The sequence below is a fragment of the Chlorocebus sabaeus genome, chromosome 27, assembly GCF_047675955.1.
Source record: "Chlorocebus sabaeus isolate Y175 chromosome 27, mChlSab1.0.hap1, whole genome shotgun sequence".
NCBI lineage: Eukaryota > Metazoa > Chordata > Mammalia > Primates > Cercopithecidae > Chlorocebus > Chlorocebus sabaeus.
Genome location: NC_132930.1, coordinates 11,032,922 through 11,052,678, shown reverse-complemented (window position 1 = coordinate 11,052,678; position 19,757 = coordinate 11,032,922). Strand labels below are relative to the sequence as shown.

General features: G+C 40.0%; 1 protein-coding gene across 2 annotated transcripts in view; it reads left to right on the top strand.

Moving 5' to 3' along the window:
- Nucleotides 1-19,757, top strand: part of UBE2K (ubiquitin conjugating enzyme E2 K) — an 85,934-nt gene that overhangs the window by 33,812 nt on the left and 32,365 nt on the right. Inside the window, exons 2-3 of one of the 2 annotated variants that reach the window (XM_008017600.3) lie at nt 4,740-4,833; nt 13,643-13,701. In XM_008017600.3, the coding sequence (XP_008015791.1) occupies nt 4,740-4,833; nt 13,643-13,701 (153 nt within the window). The remainder of the gene's footprint in view (nt 1-4,739; nt 4,834-13,642; nt 13,702-19,757) is intronic. The other variant, XM_038008617.2, reaches the window with a different exon arrangement.

The window sequence follows — 19,757 nt, the reverse complement described above, 5'->3', positions numbered from 1 at the left end:
CCTTTTGTGCATTAGAAATGCCTTGAAACCCCCAGGGAACATCAGGGGGAAAAAAAAAAAAAGACTACCAGAGGTCCTACTGTGTGTTTAGCAGAGGTGGGAGAAGAAAGTTTAGAAAAGCAATCTTTCACCTATCCTCATGAAAGATTTACAGTGATAACACAGTTCTTCAGAATTTCACCCAAAAGCTTCAGCTGCCTTGGTTGTTGCAGTCATTGAAGTGAATAACACATTATTTTGTTATTTATTTTTAGATACTACATTTTTTTCTTAGACTGTGGAAACAGAACTGTGAAATTAATTTTATAAAATTGGGCTTTATTTTATTTTATTTTTTTGAGACAGAATCTAGGTCTGTCACCCAGGCTGCATGCAGTGGTGCAATCTCGGCTCACTGCAACCTCCACCTCCCAAGTTCAAGCCGTTCTTCTGCCTCAGTCTCCCCAGTAGTTGGGACTACAGGTGCCTGTCAGCACACCTGGCTAATTTTTATATTTTTGGTAGAGATGGGGTTTCACCATGTTGGCCAAGCTAGTCTCAAACTCCTGACCTCAAATGATCCACCTGCCTTGGCCTCCCAAAGTGCTGGGAGTACAGTCGTGAGCCACTGCACCCAGCCAAATTAAAGGTTTTATAATTAATGTTGTTAGGAAAAGGGGAACTACGCTGCTTACTTCTATACAAGAAACTTAATTCTGAAAGTATTCTCATTTTACAGTAATAAAATTGAGAGTTAGGTGTTAAGTGGTATACCTGAATGAATACCACAAGGACAGAACTAGGATTCAGCACATAAGACATATGTCTCACTCCAAAGGCCATCCCTTTTGTAATACTGTCATCTTTCACCATTCTCCGTGTCTTATAGTTCCTGACTCTTAAAGTGAGACTTTAAGTTCGTTTGTGGGAGCAGTGGGATTGTTGTTTTAGATTGTGAAATAACTGGATGTTTGAATTAAACTGGTGGTATAAAGAATAATTGTTGCTTGATGGAAAATTGAGCTTTGAAGAAATTTTGACTTAACTTTCTGTTTTCTTTTTATCTTTAGTTATCTGCAAATAAAGACCCTACTCTAAACTCTATAGAATGCTTTTTTTTGGCTTTTCGAGACAGAGTATCTCTCTTGTTACCCAGGCTGGAGTGCAGCGCAGTGGCGAAATCTCAGCTCACTCCAACCTCCACCCCCGGGTTCAAACGATTCTCGTGCCTCAACCTCCCAAGTAACTGGGACTACAGGCACGCACCACCATGCTCGGCTAATTTTTCCTGTTTTTAGTAGAGACGGGGTTTCACCATGTTGGCCTCAAACTCCTGACTCAGTGATCTGCCTCGGCCTCCCGAACTGTTGGGATTACAGGCATGAGCCACCGCACCTGACCAGAATGCTTTTTCGTAATGTAATTCATCATGATGATGGGTATTTTCTTGAGCTTATTTAGTACATTTTTCATACAGTAATAATATTCTTTCTCTAGAGTGAAAAATGAGCAATTTTTTTCTGACTTATCATTTGGGGACTGGACGTGGTGGCTCACGACTATAATCCCAGCACTTTGGAGGCCAAGGCAGGAGGCCAAAGCTGGTGGATCACTTGAGCCCAGGAGTTCAAGACCAGCCTGAGCAGCATGGCAAAACCCTGTCTCTACTAAAAATTTAAAAATTTAGCCAGGCATGGTGGTGCACACCTGTAGTCCCAGTGACTGGTTAGGCCGAGGTGGGAGAAATCACCTGAGCCTGGGAAGTTGAGGTGCAGTGAGCTGAGATCACGCCACTGCATTCCAGCCGGGGTGATGGGAGTGAGACCCTGTCTTAAACAAATAATAATAATTTGGGGATGATGTAGACAGAAATAAGGACAGAGGTATGAAAATGAATAATTTTTTTTTTTTTGAGATGGAGCTCTGTCGCCCAGGCTGGAGTGCAGTGGCCAGATCTCAGCTCACTGCAAGCTCTGCCTCCTGGATTTACGCCATTCTCCTGCCTCAGCCTCCCGAGTAGCTGGGCAGGCGCCCGCCACCTCGCCCGGCTAGTTTTTATTTTTTATTTTTTATTTTTTTTTAGTAGAGATGGGGTTTCACCGTGTTAGCCAGGATGGTCTCGATCTCCTGACCTCGTGATCCACCCATCTCGGCCTCCCAAAGTGCTGGGATTACAGGCTTGAGCCACCGTACCAGGCCAATGAATAATTATTTAGCATTTTATTAGCCAGAGATTTGGGCAGTCCCAAAAAGCAGCTTTTCTAATCTCCCTCTCCTCCTTTCCCAAAAAACGTTAATCAGATCCTTTAGTATCCTAACATCTTTGGGTTATTTACATACTACTTTTTGGAGGGGAGATTATGGAAAGCTATCGAGATGTTTGAAAGCATTGATGATTAGCAAGATGATTATTCTTGTAAGAAGCCTTAAGAGGAGAAATTTAAGTGTATTCTAAGTTAACACTGGCTTCTTAAATTGGTCAGTGAAAGTTAAATGCCTCCAATTTTCTTTTTAACATTATTTATGCATAATTTAACTAGACAATTTTCTTTTCTTTTTTTTGAGATGGAGTCTTGCTCTTTCACTCAGGCCATGCCATAGTGCAGTGGCACGATCTCGGCTCACTGCAACCTCCACCTCCTGGGTTCAAGCGATTCTCCTGCCTCAGCTTGCCGAGTAGCTGGGACTACAGGTGTGCACCGCCACACCCAATTAAGTTTTTGTTTTTTTGGTTTTTTTGAGACGTAGTCTCATTGTGTCACCCAGGCTGGAATGCAGTGGCACGATCTTGGCTCACTGCAAGCTCCGCCTGCCGGGTTCATGCCATTCTGCCTCAGCCTCCCGAGTAGCTGGGACTACAGGCATCCGCCACCACGCCTGGCTAATTTTTTTGTATTTTTAGTAGAAGCATGGTTTCACCGTGTTAGCCAGCGTGGTCTCCATCTCCTGACCTCATGAACCACCGTGCCTGGCCATCAAAGTATTTTTACTGTTGCTAAAATGTACATTTTCTCCTCTACCACAAATACCAAGGTTGTTAATGATTTTTTAGGGCATAAGAAGTAGTTTCTTATTGTACATATTTATAGTTAAATTTAGTTTTTGGATAAAAATATTTTCAGAAAAATGTGAAAAAACAATACTAATTAGAAAGTAAGTTTTTAAATCCTGTGTTTTTATTAAAAGACAGGATTAATTAGAAATGATGTGAACTTTGAAAAATTAGGATTTTAAGTAATGTATTGTTTCTGAACTAAACGTTCTGTACTAAAAAATATTTAACATAGTAAAAGAGTAAAAATTGTATATTTTTTTGGGTTGGAGGAGGAAGCCAAAGACTTTTAAAACAGTAATTCTTACACCGTTTCATCCAGTAATCAAGTTTAAGAAAGTCAGTCTAAAAGCAAAAAACTTCACTTTTGAAATCTTGAGTGAGGCTTTGTTTCATAAGAGTAGATATGTTGTGTCAATCAGGTAACAATATGGAATCCTAACCAAAAAAATGAAGATATAGGCCGGGCGCAGTGCCTCAGGTCTATAATCCCAGCACTTTGGGAGGCTGAGGCGGGAGGATCATGAGGTCAGGAGTTTGAGACAAGCCTGGCCAACATGGCGAAACCCCGTCTGTACTAAAATTACAAAAATTAGCTGAGCATGGTGGTGGGTGCCGGTAATCCCAGCTACTCAGGAGGCTGAGGCAGGAGAGTTGCTTGAACCCAGGAGGTAGAGGTTGCAGTGAGCCGAGATCGTGCCATTGCACTCCAGCCTGGGTGACAAGAGCAAGACTCCTTCTCAAAAAAAAAAAAAAAAAAAAAGATATAACTTGTACTTTAGGGATTTTGGTTTAAAAAATTGAGAGGAGAGGATTTACTGTATTTTTAACATAGGTTTGAGAATATAAGTGGAGAGCCCATTTGCAGGCAGGCACTTATGAATGTTAATGTGAATCCCACTGGGATGGTTTTCTGACTCATTTAAGGTTATCATGGCTCTGAGAATGGACTGTCATAAGATTAAGAGACTCAGTAATGCTATAGATAGGAAAGTACTTGGAGTAGTATAAAGTGCAAAATAAGTCAGTGTAGATAAATTTAAAGTAGAAATCTGGTTTTTGGAAGTAGGTAGTTGCCATTTTAATAAACTAAGCAGAAAAACAAATTGAAGAAGGCCTTAGATTCTTTTGAGGCATTTAGTCCTTTGGAATTTTCATGGAAAGGAGAATCTGTTAGATAGCTAGAGCTTTCACCATTCTAGTGGATAGTGTACTATTTCAGTCAGTTAAACTAAACATTTAGAGTTGTTATGGTTAGTTCAAGTGAGAGTTTATGGCCTAAATGGCTTTTAATTACCCTGAATTTTCTGTTTATATAAGCAGAACTCATGTATCCTGGGGGTATAGATCAGAATATAGTATCTTAGCGTTCATCTGTGGATGATTAATCACTTTGGACCTAATATACATGGAATTGGCAAACATAAAATAGGTTTTATACTATTTTTCTCTCATAACTTTCCTACAAGTTCAAGAAGCCATTGTATTGTTCAAAGTGGTGTTATTTAAAACATTGAAGTTAAAATGTATTAGTTTGTTTTAAATATTCTTAAAACTGGCCAGTTAAGTCCTAGAAAAGCCCAGACTTATTTTACTAGAGCAGATAATCAAGTTTATGAAAGGGGGGGTTTCAAAAATTTTTATAGGTAATACTTTAGGCGTTTTTCTTGCTGATATAACTAACATTTATTTTCTGTTTATTTTTAAGACGAGCAAAAATCAAATTAAAGTAGATCTTGTAGATGAGAATTTTACAGAATTAAGAGGAGAAATAGCAGGACCTCCAGACACACCATATGAAGGCAAGTACTTTTTTCTGTATCAAAATATTGTGCGTATTAGAACTTGTCTAAAACATTAAATCAGAATAATCTTAAACATGTATAAATTATATGGAGGGTAACTTCATTTGGTTTAGATAAACAGCAATTTTAAAAATACTAAATTTAGATACTTAATATAGACTGGTATTTCTTACTGAATTTTAGCTAATTTTTTTCTTTCCACAAAAAGTTTAGCAGAGCTTTGTTACAGGTATTATAGGTTAGAATTTAATAGAATAAAAGATCTGGCATGGTAAACCTCTAAATTATATGGACTATAGACACTCAGTTACCCTTCATATGGTATCTAAAACAGACCTTGCCTTAAATATCTCACTGGTGAAATGTTGCTTTTGTTTTTAAAGTTCTTCTTTCTGTCATTTAGCATTTCATTCACTCATATGTCTTCATACAGGCTGTAGTCCAAATGTTTTCTTTATTCAGGAAAGCTTTTAGTGATCATTTCAAGACACATAGAAAGGAGGTGGCTTTGCCGGACTTGGTGTTCACAAATTAAGTCTGTAGCTACTTTAGACCATGGAGTTGGGTGGTAAGATACAGAAATAAGCCTTACAGCATTTTACTTTCTTATTAGGTGAGTCTTCGTTAATTAATATTATTGTAAATTTAGGTTATACAGCATATAACCAAGGCTCTTGCATTAATAGCTATTCAAATATTTGTTTATTAGAAAACATAACAGAATATATGGTAACCCTAATTATGCAATCTTTGCATGTATTTTCTCATTTAATCCTTTCAGCAAATCTTATTAGGTAAATACAATGATTGCTGTTTCATAGATGAAGAAACAAGTTCAGAGAAGTGACTTGTCTAAGGTCAACCATCTTAGCACGACTGGTAGGCTTTGTCTTCAAAGCCTGTGCTTTTAATCACTTTATGTAAATCAGAATTCACTTAATATTGGAAGTGGTGGTGATGTCTATTTTGTTTTGTTATCTATTTTTTTAGATGCGAAGTTTTACTGTTACCCAGGCTGGAGAGCAGTGGCATGGTCATAGCTCATTATAAATTTGAATTCCTAGGCTCAAGTAATCCTCCAGCTTCCTCAGTAGCTAGTACTACAGGTGCATGCCACCACATCCAGTTAAATACTTCGTGTGTGTTTGTTGTTAATTTTTGTTTGTTTGTTTTTTGAGACTGAGTCTCTCTGTTGCCCAGGCTGGAGTGCGGCGGTGAAATCTTGGCTTACTGCAACCTCACCTCCCAGAATCAAGTGATTCTCCTGCCTTAGCTTCCCGAGTAGCTGGGATTACAGGCGTGCACCACCATACCGGCTATAATTTTTGTACTTTAGTAGAGACAGAGTTTCCCAATAACAGCCAGGCTGGTCTTGAACTTCTTACCTCAGGTGATACGCCTACCTTAGCCTCCCAAAGTGTTAGGATTACAGGCATGAGCCACCACTCCTGGCTGCCAGCTAAATACTTTTGAGTGGTTCTATAATTCTGTAATGAACAGTTTACCTAAAACACTTTTTTTTTTTTTTTTGGAGATGGAGTCTCGCTCTGTTGCCCAGGCTGGAGTGCAGTGGCGCGATCTTGGCTCACTGCAAGCTCCACCTCCCAGGTTCATGCCTTTCTCCTGCCTCAGCCTCCCGAGTAGCTGGGACTACAGGTGCCCGCCACCACACTTGGCTAATTTATTTGTGTGTTTTTTTAGTGGAGATGGTGTTTCACCTTGTTAGCCAGGATGGGCTCGATCTCCTGACCTCACGATCCACCCACCTCCGCCTCCCAAAGTGCTGGGATTATAGGTGTGAGCCACTGCGCCCAGCTACCCAAAACACTTTTTAAAAATCTAATATTTTTGAATATTTTCTTGTTCTTAATCCAGATTGTTGAAGACCCTAGAATGTCTTTAGCATATTATACCAATTCTGTTTATTCATTTCTTTCTTTTTTTTTTTTTTTGAGACAGAGTCTCACTCTGTCGCTCAGGTTGGAGTGCAGTGGTGCGATCTTGGCTCACTGCAACCTCCACCTCCTGGGTTCAAGTGATTCTCCTGACAGCCTCCCGAGTAGCTGGTACTACAGGCGCCTGCCACCATGCCCGGCTAATTTTTGTATTTTTAGTAGAGACGGGGTTTCACATTGTTGGCCAGGCTTGTCTTGAACTCCTGACCTTGTGATCTGCCCACCTCGGCCTCCCAAAGTGCTGGGATTACAGGCATGAGCCACTGCGCCCGGCCCATTTTTTCTTTCTTTATTGGATAGATGGCATCTTGCCAAGTTACCCAGGCAGGTCTCAAATCCCTGGCCTCAAACAATCCTCTTGCCTTAGTGTCCCAAAGTCTTGGGATTCTAGGCATGAGCCATTGTGCCCAACCTTGTACCAATTCTTAGGTGATAAAATTTTATTTGTAGTTTTATAGTTAATATGAGCCATTTCTAGATATTTAATTTTTTATGCTGTTCATTGAGTGCTTCCTATCTGCCTTGCTTGGTCTGGCCGTTTTCATGGATGCTATTTCATTTAGTCCTTTTTACAATCATTAAATGTAGAGGAGACCTTTAGTTATCTTACGAAAATCAGGTGGTTGTCCTAATAGCAGATGTTTTTACGTAATAATATATTAGCTTCTTCTTGAAGACAAGCCTTACAGTTATTCTTTAATTTTTTTTTTTAGATTGTTTTGAAGTATTTTTGAAAGATGGTAGGGCAATTACATTATTTTAGAGGTCTGCCAGCAAAGTTTTAAATTTTTTAACTGATTTTTATAAATAAGGCACTTCCTGAGCTACATTAGATAGAAGCAATATTTAATAGGTAGATTAATTTTTTAAAATGGATAATGTATACTTATATACATTAAGATATATTAAGATATATTATGGTTGGGTGCGGTGGCTCACACCTGTAATCCCAACACTTTGGGAGGCTGAGGCAGGTGGATCACGAGGTCAGGAGATCGAGACCATCCTGGCTAACATGGTGAAACCCGTCTCTACTAAAAATACAAAAAAATTAGCCGGGTGTAGTGGTGGGCGCCTGTAGTCCCAGCTACTTGGGAGGCTGAGGCAGGAAAATGGTGTGAACCCGGGAGGCAGAGGTTGCAGTGAGCGGAGATCACGCCACTGCACTTCAGCCTGGGCAACAGAGGAAGACTCTGTCTCAAAAAAAATAAAAAATAAAAAAGATATATTCTTTATTGGTTAGAAGCAAGTTTGGTCATTTTTTTCTTTTCTTTTTCCCGATACCGAGAATGGGGCCAAAAGTTTGGTCATTTAAAAGTGCTTATTTCTGTCTGGGCGGGGTGGCTTATGCCTGTAATCCCAGCACTTTGGAAGGCTGAAGTAGGTGGATCACGAGGTCAGGAGTTCAAGACCAGCCTGACCAACGTAGTGAAACTCCATCTCTACTAAAAATACAAAAATTAGCTGGGTGCTGTGGTGTGCGCCTGTAATCCCAGCTACTCAGGAGGCTGAGGCAGGAGAATCCCTTTAACCCACAAGACGGAGGTTGCAGTGAGCTGAGATCTCACTGCTGCACTCCAGCCTGGGCAAGAGAAGGTGACTGCGTCTCAAAAAAAAGTGCTTATTTCTGCTGCTGCTGCTGCTAAATGAGTATCTTGATAAGATTAGATTTAATATGCTTTTTGGTATATGTTTGAGGTAGAGTAACTTTAATTCTATTATTTTATGTAAAACTGTTGAGAGAAGTTCATTTTGTTAAGGAAAAGTACCATTCAAGGACATAAACTTTAATGCTTTTTCTTTTAAATATAACGGTAGGTTAAATATTTATTGCAAGGATGTTGCAGTTTTTTGAGTTTTTAAAAATCTTAACTTAAATGCTAAGGCAAAAGTTTACATGTGGAATGTTAAACTATTTATGACCATTATTAAGTAATGAGGCAGCTGTTTTATAGTATTTAAAGAATCAGATTGTGAAGTAGAGTACTCATGGGAAAATGCCATATTATAGATATTACTTAACTCAATTTTCTTCACTTCTTTTGCCTTAATAATTCAGTGACAAAGGAACAGTTTAGTTCTTGAGCTTTTCTTCCTAAAATTTCTTTTAGGTTTATGGAATCATTGTTGACAGCTTAAAAATTCTCATTCCTTCCCCATCTCCTCTTTGGGTTAAGTTAAATTTAAAGATGGTTAATTTTTAATATTAAAAGCTATTCTTCAAGAAGTTAATGTTTTATAGTAAAAACTATTATAGGCCGGGCGCGGTGGCTCAAGCCTGTAATGCCAGCACTCTGGGAGGCCGAGGCGGGCGGATCACGAGGTCAGGAGATCGAGACCATCCTGGCTAACATGGTGAAACCCTGTCTCTACTAAAAAAATACAAAAAACTAGCCGGGCGAGGTGGCGGGCGCCTGTAGTCCCAGCTATTCGGGAGGCTGAGGCAGGAGAATGACGTAAACCCGGGAGGCGGAGCTTGCAGTGAGCTGAGATCCGGCCACTGCACTCCAGCCCGGGCGACAGAGCAAGACTCCGTCTCAAAAAAAAAAAAAAAAACTATTATAATGTGAATAATATAGTTATCATTAGTTGTATTACCCTGATCAGATGATGCTATGATTAATGCTAAGTGGTCGTATATTGAAAGTTGTCAGAGCATGTAACATAAGGGATAGAAATAGAAGTAAGATTTTAGAGACTCGTGAGTCCAACATTATTTATATGATATCTCTGGGCCCTCACACTGCTCCTAAGAGATTATTTTGGCCATTAACGAAGAACTTTGTATGATGGGTTATAGAGATGGTAATCTGGAGTTTAATCAGAAAAAAATAATTATTAGGAAGGAAAAAGAAAAGCCTATGTAGTGCTGAAGCCAAATTTATTATAACTATATTTGAAGCTAGCATTTCTAATTCTGGGTATAGACGGTTATAGTCACAAAATTTCTTCAGGTACCCTTCTCTTACCTGTCAGTTTTTTTTTTTTTTTCTTTCCACTACTTTTCTTTAAATTTCATTATTGTTACTATATGTTCTGCAATTCAGGCATTTAGTTCAACTCATGCATTAATCACTATGGGATTATATTAAAAAGAACTAGTGGCTGGGCATAATGGCTCATGCCTGTAATCCCATTACTTTGGGAGGCTGAGGCGAGTAGATCATTTGAGGTCAGGAGTTCGAGACCAGCTTAGCCAGCGTGGTGAGACCCCATCTCTACTTTAAAAAATTAAAAAATTAGCCGGCATGGTGGTACACACCTGTAGTCTCAGCTACCCAGGAGGCTGAGGTAGGAGAATTGCTGTAACTGGGAGGTAGAGGTTGCAGTGAGCCAAGATCGCACCATTGCACTCTAGTCTGGGCAACAGAGTGAGAATCCATCTCAAAAATAGCAAGAAGAGAGGCCAGGTACAATGGCTCTTGCCTGTAATCCCAGCACTTTGGGAGGCTGAGTCGGGCAGATCACCTGAGGCCAGAAGTTCAAGACCAGCCTGACCAACATGGTGAAACCCCATCTCTGCTAAAAATACAAAAATTAGCTGAGCGTTGTGGTGGGCACCTGTAATCCCAGCTACTCAGGAGACTGAGGCATGAGAATTGCTGGAACCTGAAAGGTGGAGGTTACAGTGAGCCAAGATTTTACCACTACACTCCAGCCTGGGCATCAGAACGAGACCCTGTCTGAGAAAAAAAAAGAAAAAGAGGAAGAAGAAGAAAAGAAGGATTCAAACCAAAAAGGGCTTGGAGGAAATAGTACCACTTTTATTTTTTCCTCAGATTCATAGTCATCCATCCATTCATAACAATGGAGTAGTGAGGAGATATATTTGAGAGAGTCTAGAATATACTGAAGAAAGTCTCCTGTTTGACTTTTTAAAGAACTGAGTGTATAGAATTTTGAAGATAATAATGCTACTAGCACACAGTTTTTTATTTTACTTTTTATTACAGGGAGTTTCAGATATATAAAAAAGAATAGGCCGGGCGAGGTGGCTCATGTCTGTAATCCCAGCACTTTGGGAGGCTGAGGCAGGTGGATCACGAGATCAGGAGATGAGACCATCCTGGCTAACACGGTGAAACCCTGTCTCTACTAAAAATACAAAAAAGTAGCCGGGTGTGGTGGCGGGCGCCTGTAGTCCCAGCTACCCGGGAGGCTGAGGCAGGAGAATGGCGTGAACCTGGGAGGTGGAGCGTCCAGTGAGCCAAGATGGCGCCACTGCACTCCAGCCTGGGCGACAGAGCGAGACTCCGTCTCAAAAAAAAAAAAAAGGATATAATGCAACCTCTTCAGCCAGCTTTAATAACTATCAGCTCGGCCGGGCGCGGTGGCTCAAGCCTGTAATCCCAGCACTTTGGGAGGCCGAGGCGGGTGGATCACGAGGTCAGGAGATCGAGACCATCCTGGCTAACCCGGTGAAACCTCGTCTCTACTAAAAAATACAAAAAAAAAAAAAAACTAGCCGGGCGTGGTGGCGGGCGCCTGTAGTCCCAGCTGCTCGGGAGGCTGAGGCAGGAGAATGGCGTAAACCCGGGAGGCGGAGCTTGCAGTGAGCTGAGATCCGGCCACTGCACTCCAGCCTGGGTGACAGAGCGAGACTCCGTCTCAAAAAAAAAAAAAAAAAAAAAAAAAAAAAATAACTATCAGCTCATGGCCATCTTTGATCTAATGTATTCTTTGATTATCTTGAAATAAAATCTCATAGTCTTATATATAAATATTTCAATAGAACAGTTTTATTTACTATATTTTGTAATAGTATTTTGTTATTAGTAATTGGTCATAAAATCTTAGAAGATGCTTAAACTCTTAAGAGTTAAGAGTTGAATCCAGCCTCTCATCCAGTGCAAGACTTACCCCTTCAGAGTTTTCTTTTCTTTTTTCTGTTCTGTTCCATTTATTATTTGAGACAGATTCTCGCTGTCACGTAGGCTGGAGTGCAGTGGTGCGATCTTGGCTTACTGCAATAGCCACCTCCTGGGTTCAAGCAATTCTTGTGCCTCAACCTCCCGAGTAACTGGGATCATAGGCACATGCCACAATACTCAGCTAATTTTTGTACTTTTAGTAGAGATGGGGTTTCGCCATGTTTGTCAGGCTGGTCTTGAACTCCTGGCCTCAAGTGATCTGCCCACATCAGCCTCCCAAAGTACTGGGATTATAGGCATGAGCCATTGTGCACGGCCCAGAGTTAAGTTCCGAGAGGCAGTTATCCTCTCCTTGAGTCTTGAGTACCCCAGTTGTGAGAAGCTAGATGCTAGATAATTTTTTTTTTTTTTTTGAGACGGAGTCTTGCTCTGTTGCCCAGGCTGGAGTGCAGTGGTGCGATCTTGGCTCACTGAAAGCTCCACCTCCCAGTTTACACCATTCTTCTGCCTCAGCCTCCCAAGTAGCTGGGACTACAGGTGCCTGCCACCATGCCTGGCTAATTTTTTCTATTTTTTAGTAGAGATGGGGTTTCACCATGTTAGCCAGGATAGTATCACTCTCCTGACCTTGTGATCCGCCCCCTTGGCCTCCCAAAGTGCTGGGATTACAGGCGTGAGCCACCGTGCCCGGCCTAGATAAGCTTTTTAAAAATGCTGTATAGCTGCTAGTTGCTCCAGATAACTTCAAAACAAAACAAAAAGTTGCCTTCTATTTGTATATTACTGGTTAGAAAAGCTCCTTGGTAAAATTTTGCATTTTATAAACCCATTTAAAGGAATAGTTTGGGCCAGGTGCGTTGGCTCATGCCTGTAATCCCAGCACTTTGGGAGGCCAAGGCGGGTGGATCACGAGGTCAGGAGATCGAGACCAGCCTGGGTAACACGGTGAAACCCCGACTGTACTGAAAACACAAAAAATTAGCCAGGCGTGGTGGTGGGTGCCTGTAGTCCCAGCTACTTGGGAGGCTGAGGCAGGAGAATGGCGTGAGCCCAGGAGGCGGAGCTTGAAGTGAGCAGAGACTGTGCTCCACTGCACTCTAGCCTGGGCAACAGAGTCAGACTCCGTCTCAATAAATAAATAAATAAATAAATAAATAAATAAATAAATAAATAAAATAAAGGAATAGTTTGTCTTTATGTCTATCTTGTTGAATTTTGTTTAAAAAATAAAAAATATATGTAAAGTTTTTTATATTAAAATAGAAATAGGGTCTTGCTGTATTGACCAGGCTGTACTCAAACTCCTGGCCTAGCTTTAAGCAGTCCTCCCACCTCGGCCTCCCAAAGTGTTGGGACTGCAGACATTAGCCATGGACCTAGCTTGTTTTTTTTAGGCTGGTACAAAAGTAATTACAATTTAATTGCACAAATAAAATGTTAACAAATAAGTATTGACATTTAATTTAGGGCACAAATGAAAAGATTGGGACCTTATTTCATTTGCAAGAACCAGCCAGAAGTAGAATTTTGTTTATGGCATAATCTCTGTCCTTTGTATCATCTATACTTTCATCCCTCCTTGCCTTCTTTCTTTCTTCTTTTTTTTCTGACCTTTTTTTTGTTTGTTATTTAGCAATTCTTAACAGGGTGGATTAGAGGACACAGTGGGAGATTAGAACTCTAATAGTTAATTGTCCTGATGAAATGTTGACATTGCATTGTCTGGATTTAATGTATTTATCTCTAGCCTTGTTACTCACTGATAAACTAATATAGTTGTATGAAGTGGATATTCTGTATGCTTTAAACAACCTTTAAATTAAAAACTGTGCTTTTGATTGCTTTCTTTCTGGGTTTCAACTTTAAAATGAATTTCTTTAATTGAATATGAAATAGCTGCTCTGAAAAGTTCATCAATATATTTGTTTTACATATTTGAATTGAGCAGCATTCTTAACTTTGTTTTCCCCATTTTTTTAGGAGGAAGATATCAACTAGAGATAAAAATACCAGAAACATACCCATTTAATCCCCCTAAGGTATTGTAAGCCTATTTTTGTGCATGAACTTATAAAATATTTTATATTTCTGACCTCTTTTTATTAATATATATTTTAGAGCTTATTAAAGTCACAGCTTTATGAGTTGTTTACTGTGTAAATTTGGTGTGGATGGTATTTTAGGTAATGGCAGATGGCTTGCTTCTGAAATTAGAATGAAAAACAAACTTACCCAAAGGCAGCCATTAATGGCTCAAAACTGGAATAGGATGTACATCTGACAATGGCTCATATGCTAGATCTAGAAATACTTGTCAGTGTTCCCAAATTTAGAGAGCCCTTTTACACATAGACAGAGGTTCTTACTTGACTCAAAGAAGTATGTGTTTTAGGAGACTAGCTTCTTCATTCAGTCATTATTTGAGTACTTTGTGCCAAGGAATATAGCAGTAACTAAGACTTACACTGTTCCTCCTTTCATAGAGCTCACATTATAGTGGGGAAAAAAACTGAGCATGGAATTGCAACTGTGATAAATGTTGAAAGGGAGAATGGAATACCCTAAGATCATGTACAACATGGGGACCCAACCTAAACTTATTTTTTGATTGAACCACTTCCTTTATGTCTCTGCTTTTACTGTCATCAGCACTTTAGGCATTCAACTTTATTCCCTATTTTGTCTGTTATTTAATCACCCTTCCATCTTTGCCGTTTCTACTCATTTTCTGCATTGTTGGTCTAGAAATATTCCTAGAGTGCAGTTTTGATCATGCTGCTTTTCTTTCCCTGAATAAAGTCTAAACTCCATGGCTTGGCACTTTAAACCTCCTAGAACCTGACCCCAATCTTGTTTCCCACTCTAATCTTCTACCACTTCCACCCACAATGTGGGTCTCATTTTCCATCTTAGATTGTTTATTTGTAGATGATGCTTCTTATTCCACAGCTTTCTATCAGTTTCGCTTAAATCTTTGCCCCTATTATTTAAAATTCTAGTTTTCTGTGAGGCCCGAGTATCACTTTCTTCTTTAAGCTGAGTTCGTCAAGTGTTTCTCCCTCTCCTCTCTCAATAGCATTTTATACAATTTATATAGTGGCAACACAAATATAGTTCCAACTCATGTATTATTTTGGATATGTATCTTTTTTTAGCTTCTATGCTCCTGAGTCAAGGACCATGTCTTATACACCTATATATTATCAGTAGTTTCCAATAGTATAGTGTCCCTTGAGCATATGATAGCAGTCACTCAGAATGTTCTAGAATTTGTTCATTCAACCTATTGGTTGTTCCAGTTTAAGAATAGATATGATAATGAAAGTTCCAGGGTGATTTTGGCTCACCTAGCATTATGGGGTACCTATTAGTCTGTTGTTTATGTACATCTATTTTCTGATAAGTCTGGTTGATTTTTTTTCTTATGATAAAATATACATGACATAAAATTACCATTGTAATCATTTTTATATGTACAGTTCAGTGGCAGTATATTTACCTTGTTGTTTAACCTTTACCATTATCTGTCTATAGAACTTTCTCACCTTCCCAAACTGAAACTTCATACCCATTAAGCAATAACTCCCCATTATTCCCTGCTCCCAGCTTCTGGTAACCACTGTTTTTGTTTCTCTAAGTTTGATTAATTCATAAACCTCATGTAAGTGGAATCATAAAATGTCGTTTTGTGTCTGGCTTATATCACCTAGCATAATGTCATCAAGGTTCATTCATGTTAAAGCATGTGTCAGAATTTGTTTTTAAGGCTGAATAATATTCCATTCTAAGTATAGACCATATTTTGTTTTCTCATTCAACTGTTGATGGACAGTTGGATTTTGTTTGTTTGTTTGTTTTGGGGGACGGAGTCTTGCTCTGTCGCCCAGGTTGGAGTGCAGTGGCGCAATCTCAGCTCACTCCAAGCTCCACCTCCTAGGTTCACGCCATTCTTCTGCCTCAGTCTCCTGAGTAGCTGGGACTACAGGCGCCTGCCACCACGCCTGGCTAATTTTTTTTGTTTGTTTTTGTTTTTTGTTTTTTGTTTTGGGGACAGAGTCTTGCTCTATCGCCAGGTTGGAGTGCAGTGGCGCGATCTGAGCTCACTGCAAGCTCCGCCTCACAGGTTCAAGCTATTCTCTGCCTCCCGGGTTCAGGCCATGTTAGCCAGGATGGTCTCGATCTCCTGACCTCGTGATCTGCCCGCCTTGGTCTCCCAAAGTGCTGTGGGATTACAGGCTTGAGCCACTGTGCCCGGCCTTGGATTTTGTTTGATTTTGTTTTTTGTTTTTTTCGTGGAAATAAGGAGAAAGGAAGAAAAGAGCTCTTATAGGAACCGTTCTCTATTTTACTATTTACTATATGTAGTAAAATAATATGTTTACTATTAATAAAAAAAAAGTTTATTTTTACTATTAAATAATGATGGTAGCAGCTGTCACTTGTTTTGTGCTAGGAATTTTATATGCTTTTCCCAAAAGTCTTCATAACCACCCTAATAAATGAGTGAGCTGAGGCTTAGAAGTTAAATGGAACCAGATTCCATATGACTATTATAAGCCCATATGTTAAGTCACTGGGCTTTACTTCCTTTATTCTGATAAGGAAAAAAAGTAAGGACAAAATCTCTCAACCTGTGAGTATTTAAGAACAATCAACCAGAGTTCAAATATTTCTTATGTAATCTCTGTGCCTCAGATTCTTCACCTACAAAATCTTTTCCTAGGGTTACAAAGACTAAAGAAGTTAATCGGTGTAGAGAACTGTATTTCATTAATTCTATGATCTATTTTTTCCCCACATTTTTAACATCTGTGAAATCAGGATACATCTTTTGGTGGATGGCATGTCATAATTTAATTGGCAAAGGTTTTTGTTTCCCAAGGTGTGTTAGTATGTTCTCACCCTGCTATAAAGAAATACCTGAGACTGGGTAATTTATAAACATAGAGGTTTAAGGCCGGGCGCAGTGGCTCAGTCCTGTAATTCCAGCACTTTGGGAGACTGAGGCAGGCAGATCACCTGAGGTCGAGAATTTGACACCAGCCTGACCAACATGAAGAAACCCTGACTTTACAAAAAATACAAAATTATCTGGGCATGGTGGCGCATGCCTGTAATCCCAGCTGCTTGGGAGGCTGAGGCAGGAGAATGGGTTGAACCCGGGAGACGGAAGTTGCGGTGAGCTGAGATGCACCATTGCACTCCAGCCTGGGCGAGGTTTAATTGGCTCGTGGTTCTGTAGACTGTGCAGGAAGCACAGTGGCTTCTGCTTCTGGGGAGGCCTCAGGAAACTTATAATCATGGCAGAAGGCCAAGGGGAAGCAGACACATCTTACATGGCAGGAAAAGGAGCAAGAGAGAGTTGGGGAAAATGCTTACACACTTGAAAACAACTAGATCTCATGAGAACTCACTAACACGATGACAGCACCAAGGGGGATGGTGTTAAGCCATGAGAAACCATGATCGGTTTCCACTAGGCCCCACCTCCATCCAACACTGGGGATTACCATTTGACATGCGATTTGGGCAGGGACCCAAATCCAAACTGTATCATAAGGGTGCATAAAACAATGTTATGTACTCTTTTAGTTGATGGTGCCTGATATTTGATGAAATGTAAGTTACAAGTGCCTGGAATAGTAGTAAGCACTTGGTAAATGTTAGACAGCATTAACCAATGACTGCCACCCCAGGTGAGGGAGGCCCTTTCCAAAGTAGTCTGTTGGCTTTCCTTTATAACAGCATTTTAAAATACAGTAGTATTGACACTTAAATTTTCTCTATAAATTCATATTCTCATACATTGCTGGGGGAAATGTAAAATGTTGCAGCCTCTTTGGCAAACAGTTTGATCAAAATGGCAAACTTAGAGTTCCCTTGTGACTCAGCAGTTCTACTTCTAGGTATAACATTTATCCACACAGTAACTTGTACACAGGTGTTCATACCAACACTATTCATTACAGCCAAAAAAATGGAAGCAACCAAAAGTGTCAACTGGTGAATGGATAAAATGCAGTATATCCATACCATGGAACACTATTTGATTATAAAGAAGAATGAAGTACTGATAAATGATACAACGTATCAGTGAACCTTGAAAACATTATGCTAAGTGAAAGAAACCAGACACAAAAGCTTCACATTGTATTATTTTTATGAAATACTGGAAAAAGCAAATCCTAGAGACTAGAGACAGAAAGGAATTTGGTGGTGGCTTAGAGATAGAAGAATGGGGAAGTAACTGCCAATGGTTACAGGGTTTCTTTTGTTTTGTTTTGCTTTTTTGAGGCAGAGTCTCGCTCTGTCGCCCAGGCTGGAGTGCAGTGGCGTGATCTCGGCTCACTGCAAGCTCTGCCTCCTGGGTTCAGGCCATTCTCCTGCCTCAGCCTCCCGAGTAGTTGGGACTACAGGCACCCGCCACCATGCTCGGCTAATTTTTTGTATTTTTAGTAGAGACGGGGTTTCACCATGTTAGCCAGGATGGTCTCAATCTTCTGACCTCGTGATCCTCCTGCCTCGGCCTCCCAAAGTGCTAGAATTACAGGCGTGAGTCACCGTGCCCGGCCAGGTTTCTTCTTGAGGTGATAAAATAGTCAAAAAATAGATTGTGGTGATAGTTGCACAAGTCCGTGAATATACTAAAAGTTAGCAAGTTGTACAGTTGCTGGGCACAGTAGTTCATGCCTGTCATCCCAGAACTTTGGAAGGCTGAGGTGGGTGGATCACCTGAGGTCAGTAGTTCGAGACCAGCCTGGCCAATGTGGTGAAACGCCATCTCTACTAAAAATACAAAAATTAGCTGGGTGTGGTGGCGCGTGCCTGTAATCCCAGCTACTCAGGAAGCTGAGGCAGGAGAATTGCTTGAACCTGGGAGACAGAGGTTGCAGTGAGCCAGGACCACGCCATTGCACTCCAGCCTGGGCAACAGAGCAAGACTCCGTCTCAAAAAAAGAAAAGGAAGTTGTACACATTAAGTGGGTGAATTATGTCTCAGTAAAGGTGTAGCCTTTATTGGGTATAATAGCTTCAAAGTAATTGCATAATTGTGGCTCTGTTTTAGGCACTTCGACCTGTAACTTCATTTAATTCTTAAAATAAATATTTTATTAAATCTCTTCCACCTCATCCCCACTTTTTTTAGAGACAGGGTCTTACTCTGTTGCTCAGTCTGTAGTCTTCTGGCATGCACAATCATAGCTTAGTGCAGCCTTTAACTCCTGGGCTCAAGTGATCCCTCCACCTTGGCCTCCCCAGAGTGCTGGGATTACAGGCATGAGCCACCACACCCACACTCCTGTTTTATTAAAATGAGAAAAATAGACTCAAAACATAAGAACTGAAGTATGTCTGACGTTTTTGCTACTACTTCATCTTGCTGTTAAGGCCACTGTTACCTGCCTTGGCATGGTGGCTCACGCCTTTAATCCCAGCACTTTAGGAAGTCAAGGCAGAAGAAGCATTTGGGCTTGAGAATTTGAGTTCAGTCTGGACAACATAGCAAGGCCCTGTCTCTAGTCACACACACACACAAAAAAAAAAAAAAGAAAAAGAAAAAAGAAAAAGGCCTCTACATCTCTAATTCCAGCTGTTCCATTTGGAGGTAGCTTTGACGTTTAGAAACATCTTAGGTTCAACTCCAATTTGTATTACTGTGACTTCAACCAGTTAGTCATAGTTACAGTTTAGTGTTCTTTAAATATGGTATATATAAAATAAAATTTTTTAAAACAACAAAAAAATAAAGAACAAAATAAATATGATACATACCCCACTTGTGGCATCGTGCTCTTGCGGTAAATGTTAATGAACATGATAAATATGTTCTAGATGTATACTAAGTTGATTTGAATTTTTACTGATTGGTAAATAAAATGAGAAGAATGGGGAATATTTATGTAAATTTTTTGCTGAATTGTGTGTTCACATATGTTTGGACTCAGGCTTAATTTTAAGTCTTATGAGGTAAAAGTATCCAAGTAGCTGGTTATATTTTCATTACTACTATGCAGCTAAAATTTGAGAAAAGATTAAAAATTCACATTTGTCTTACCATGGTCACAGAATATTTTGTTTATTATTATGCAGTATA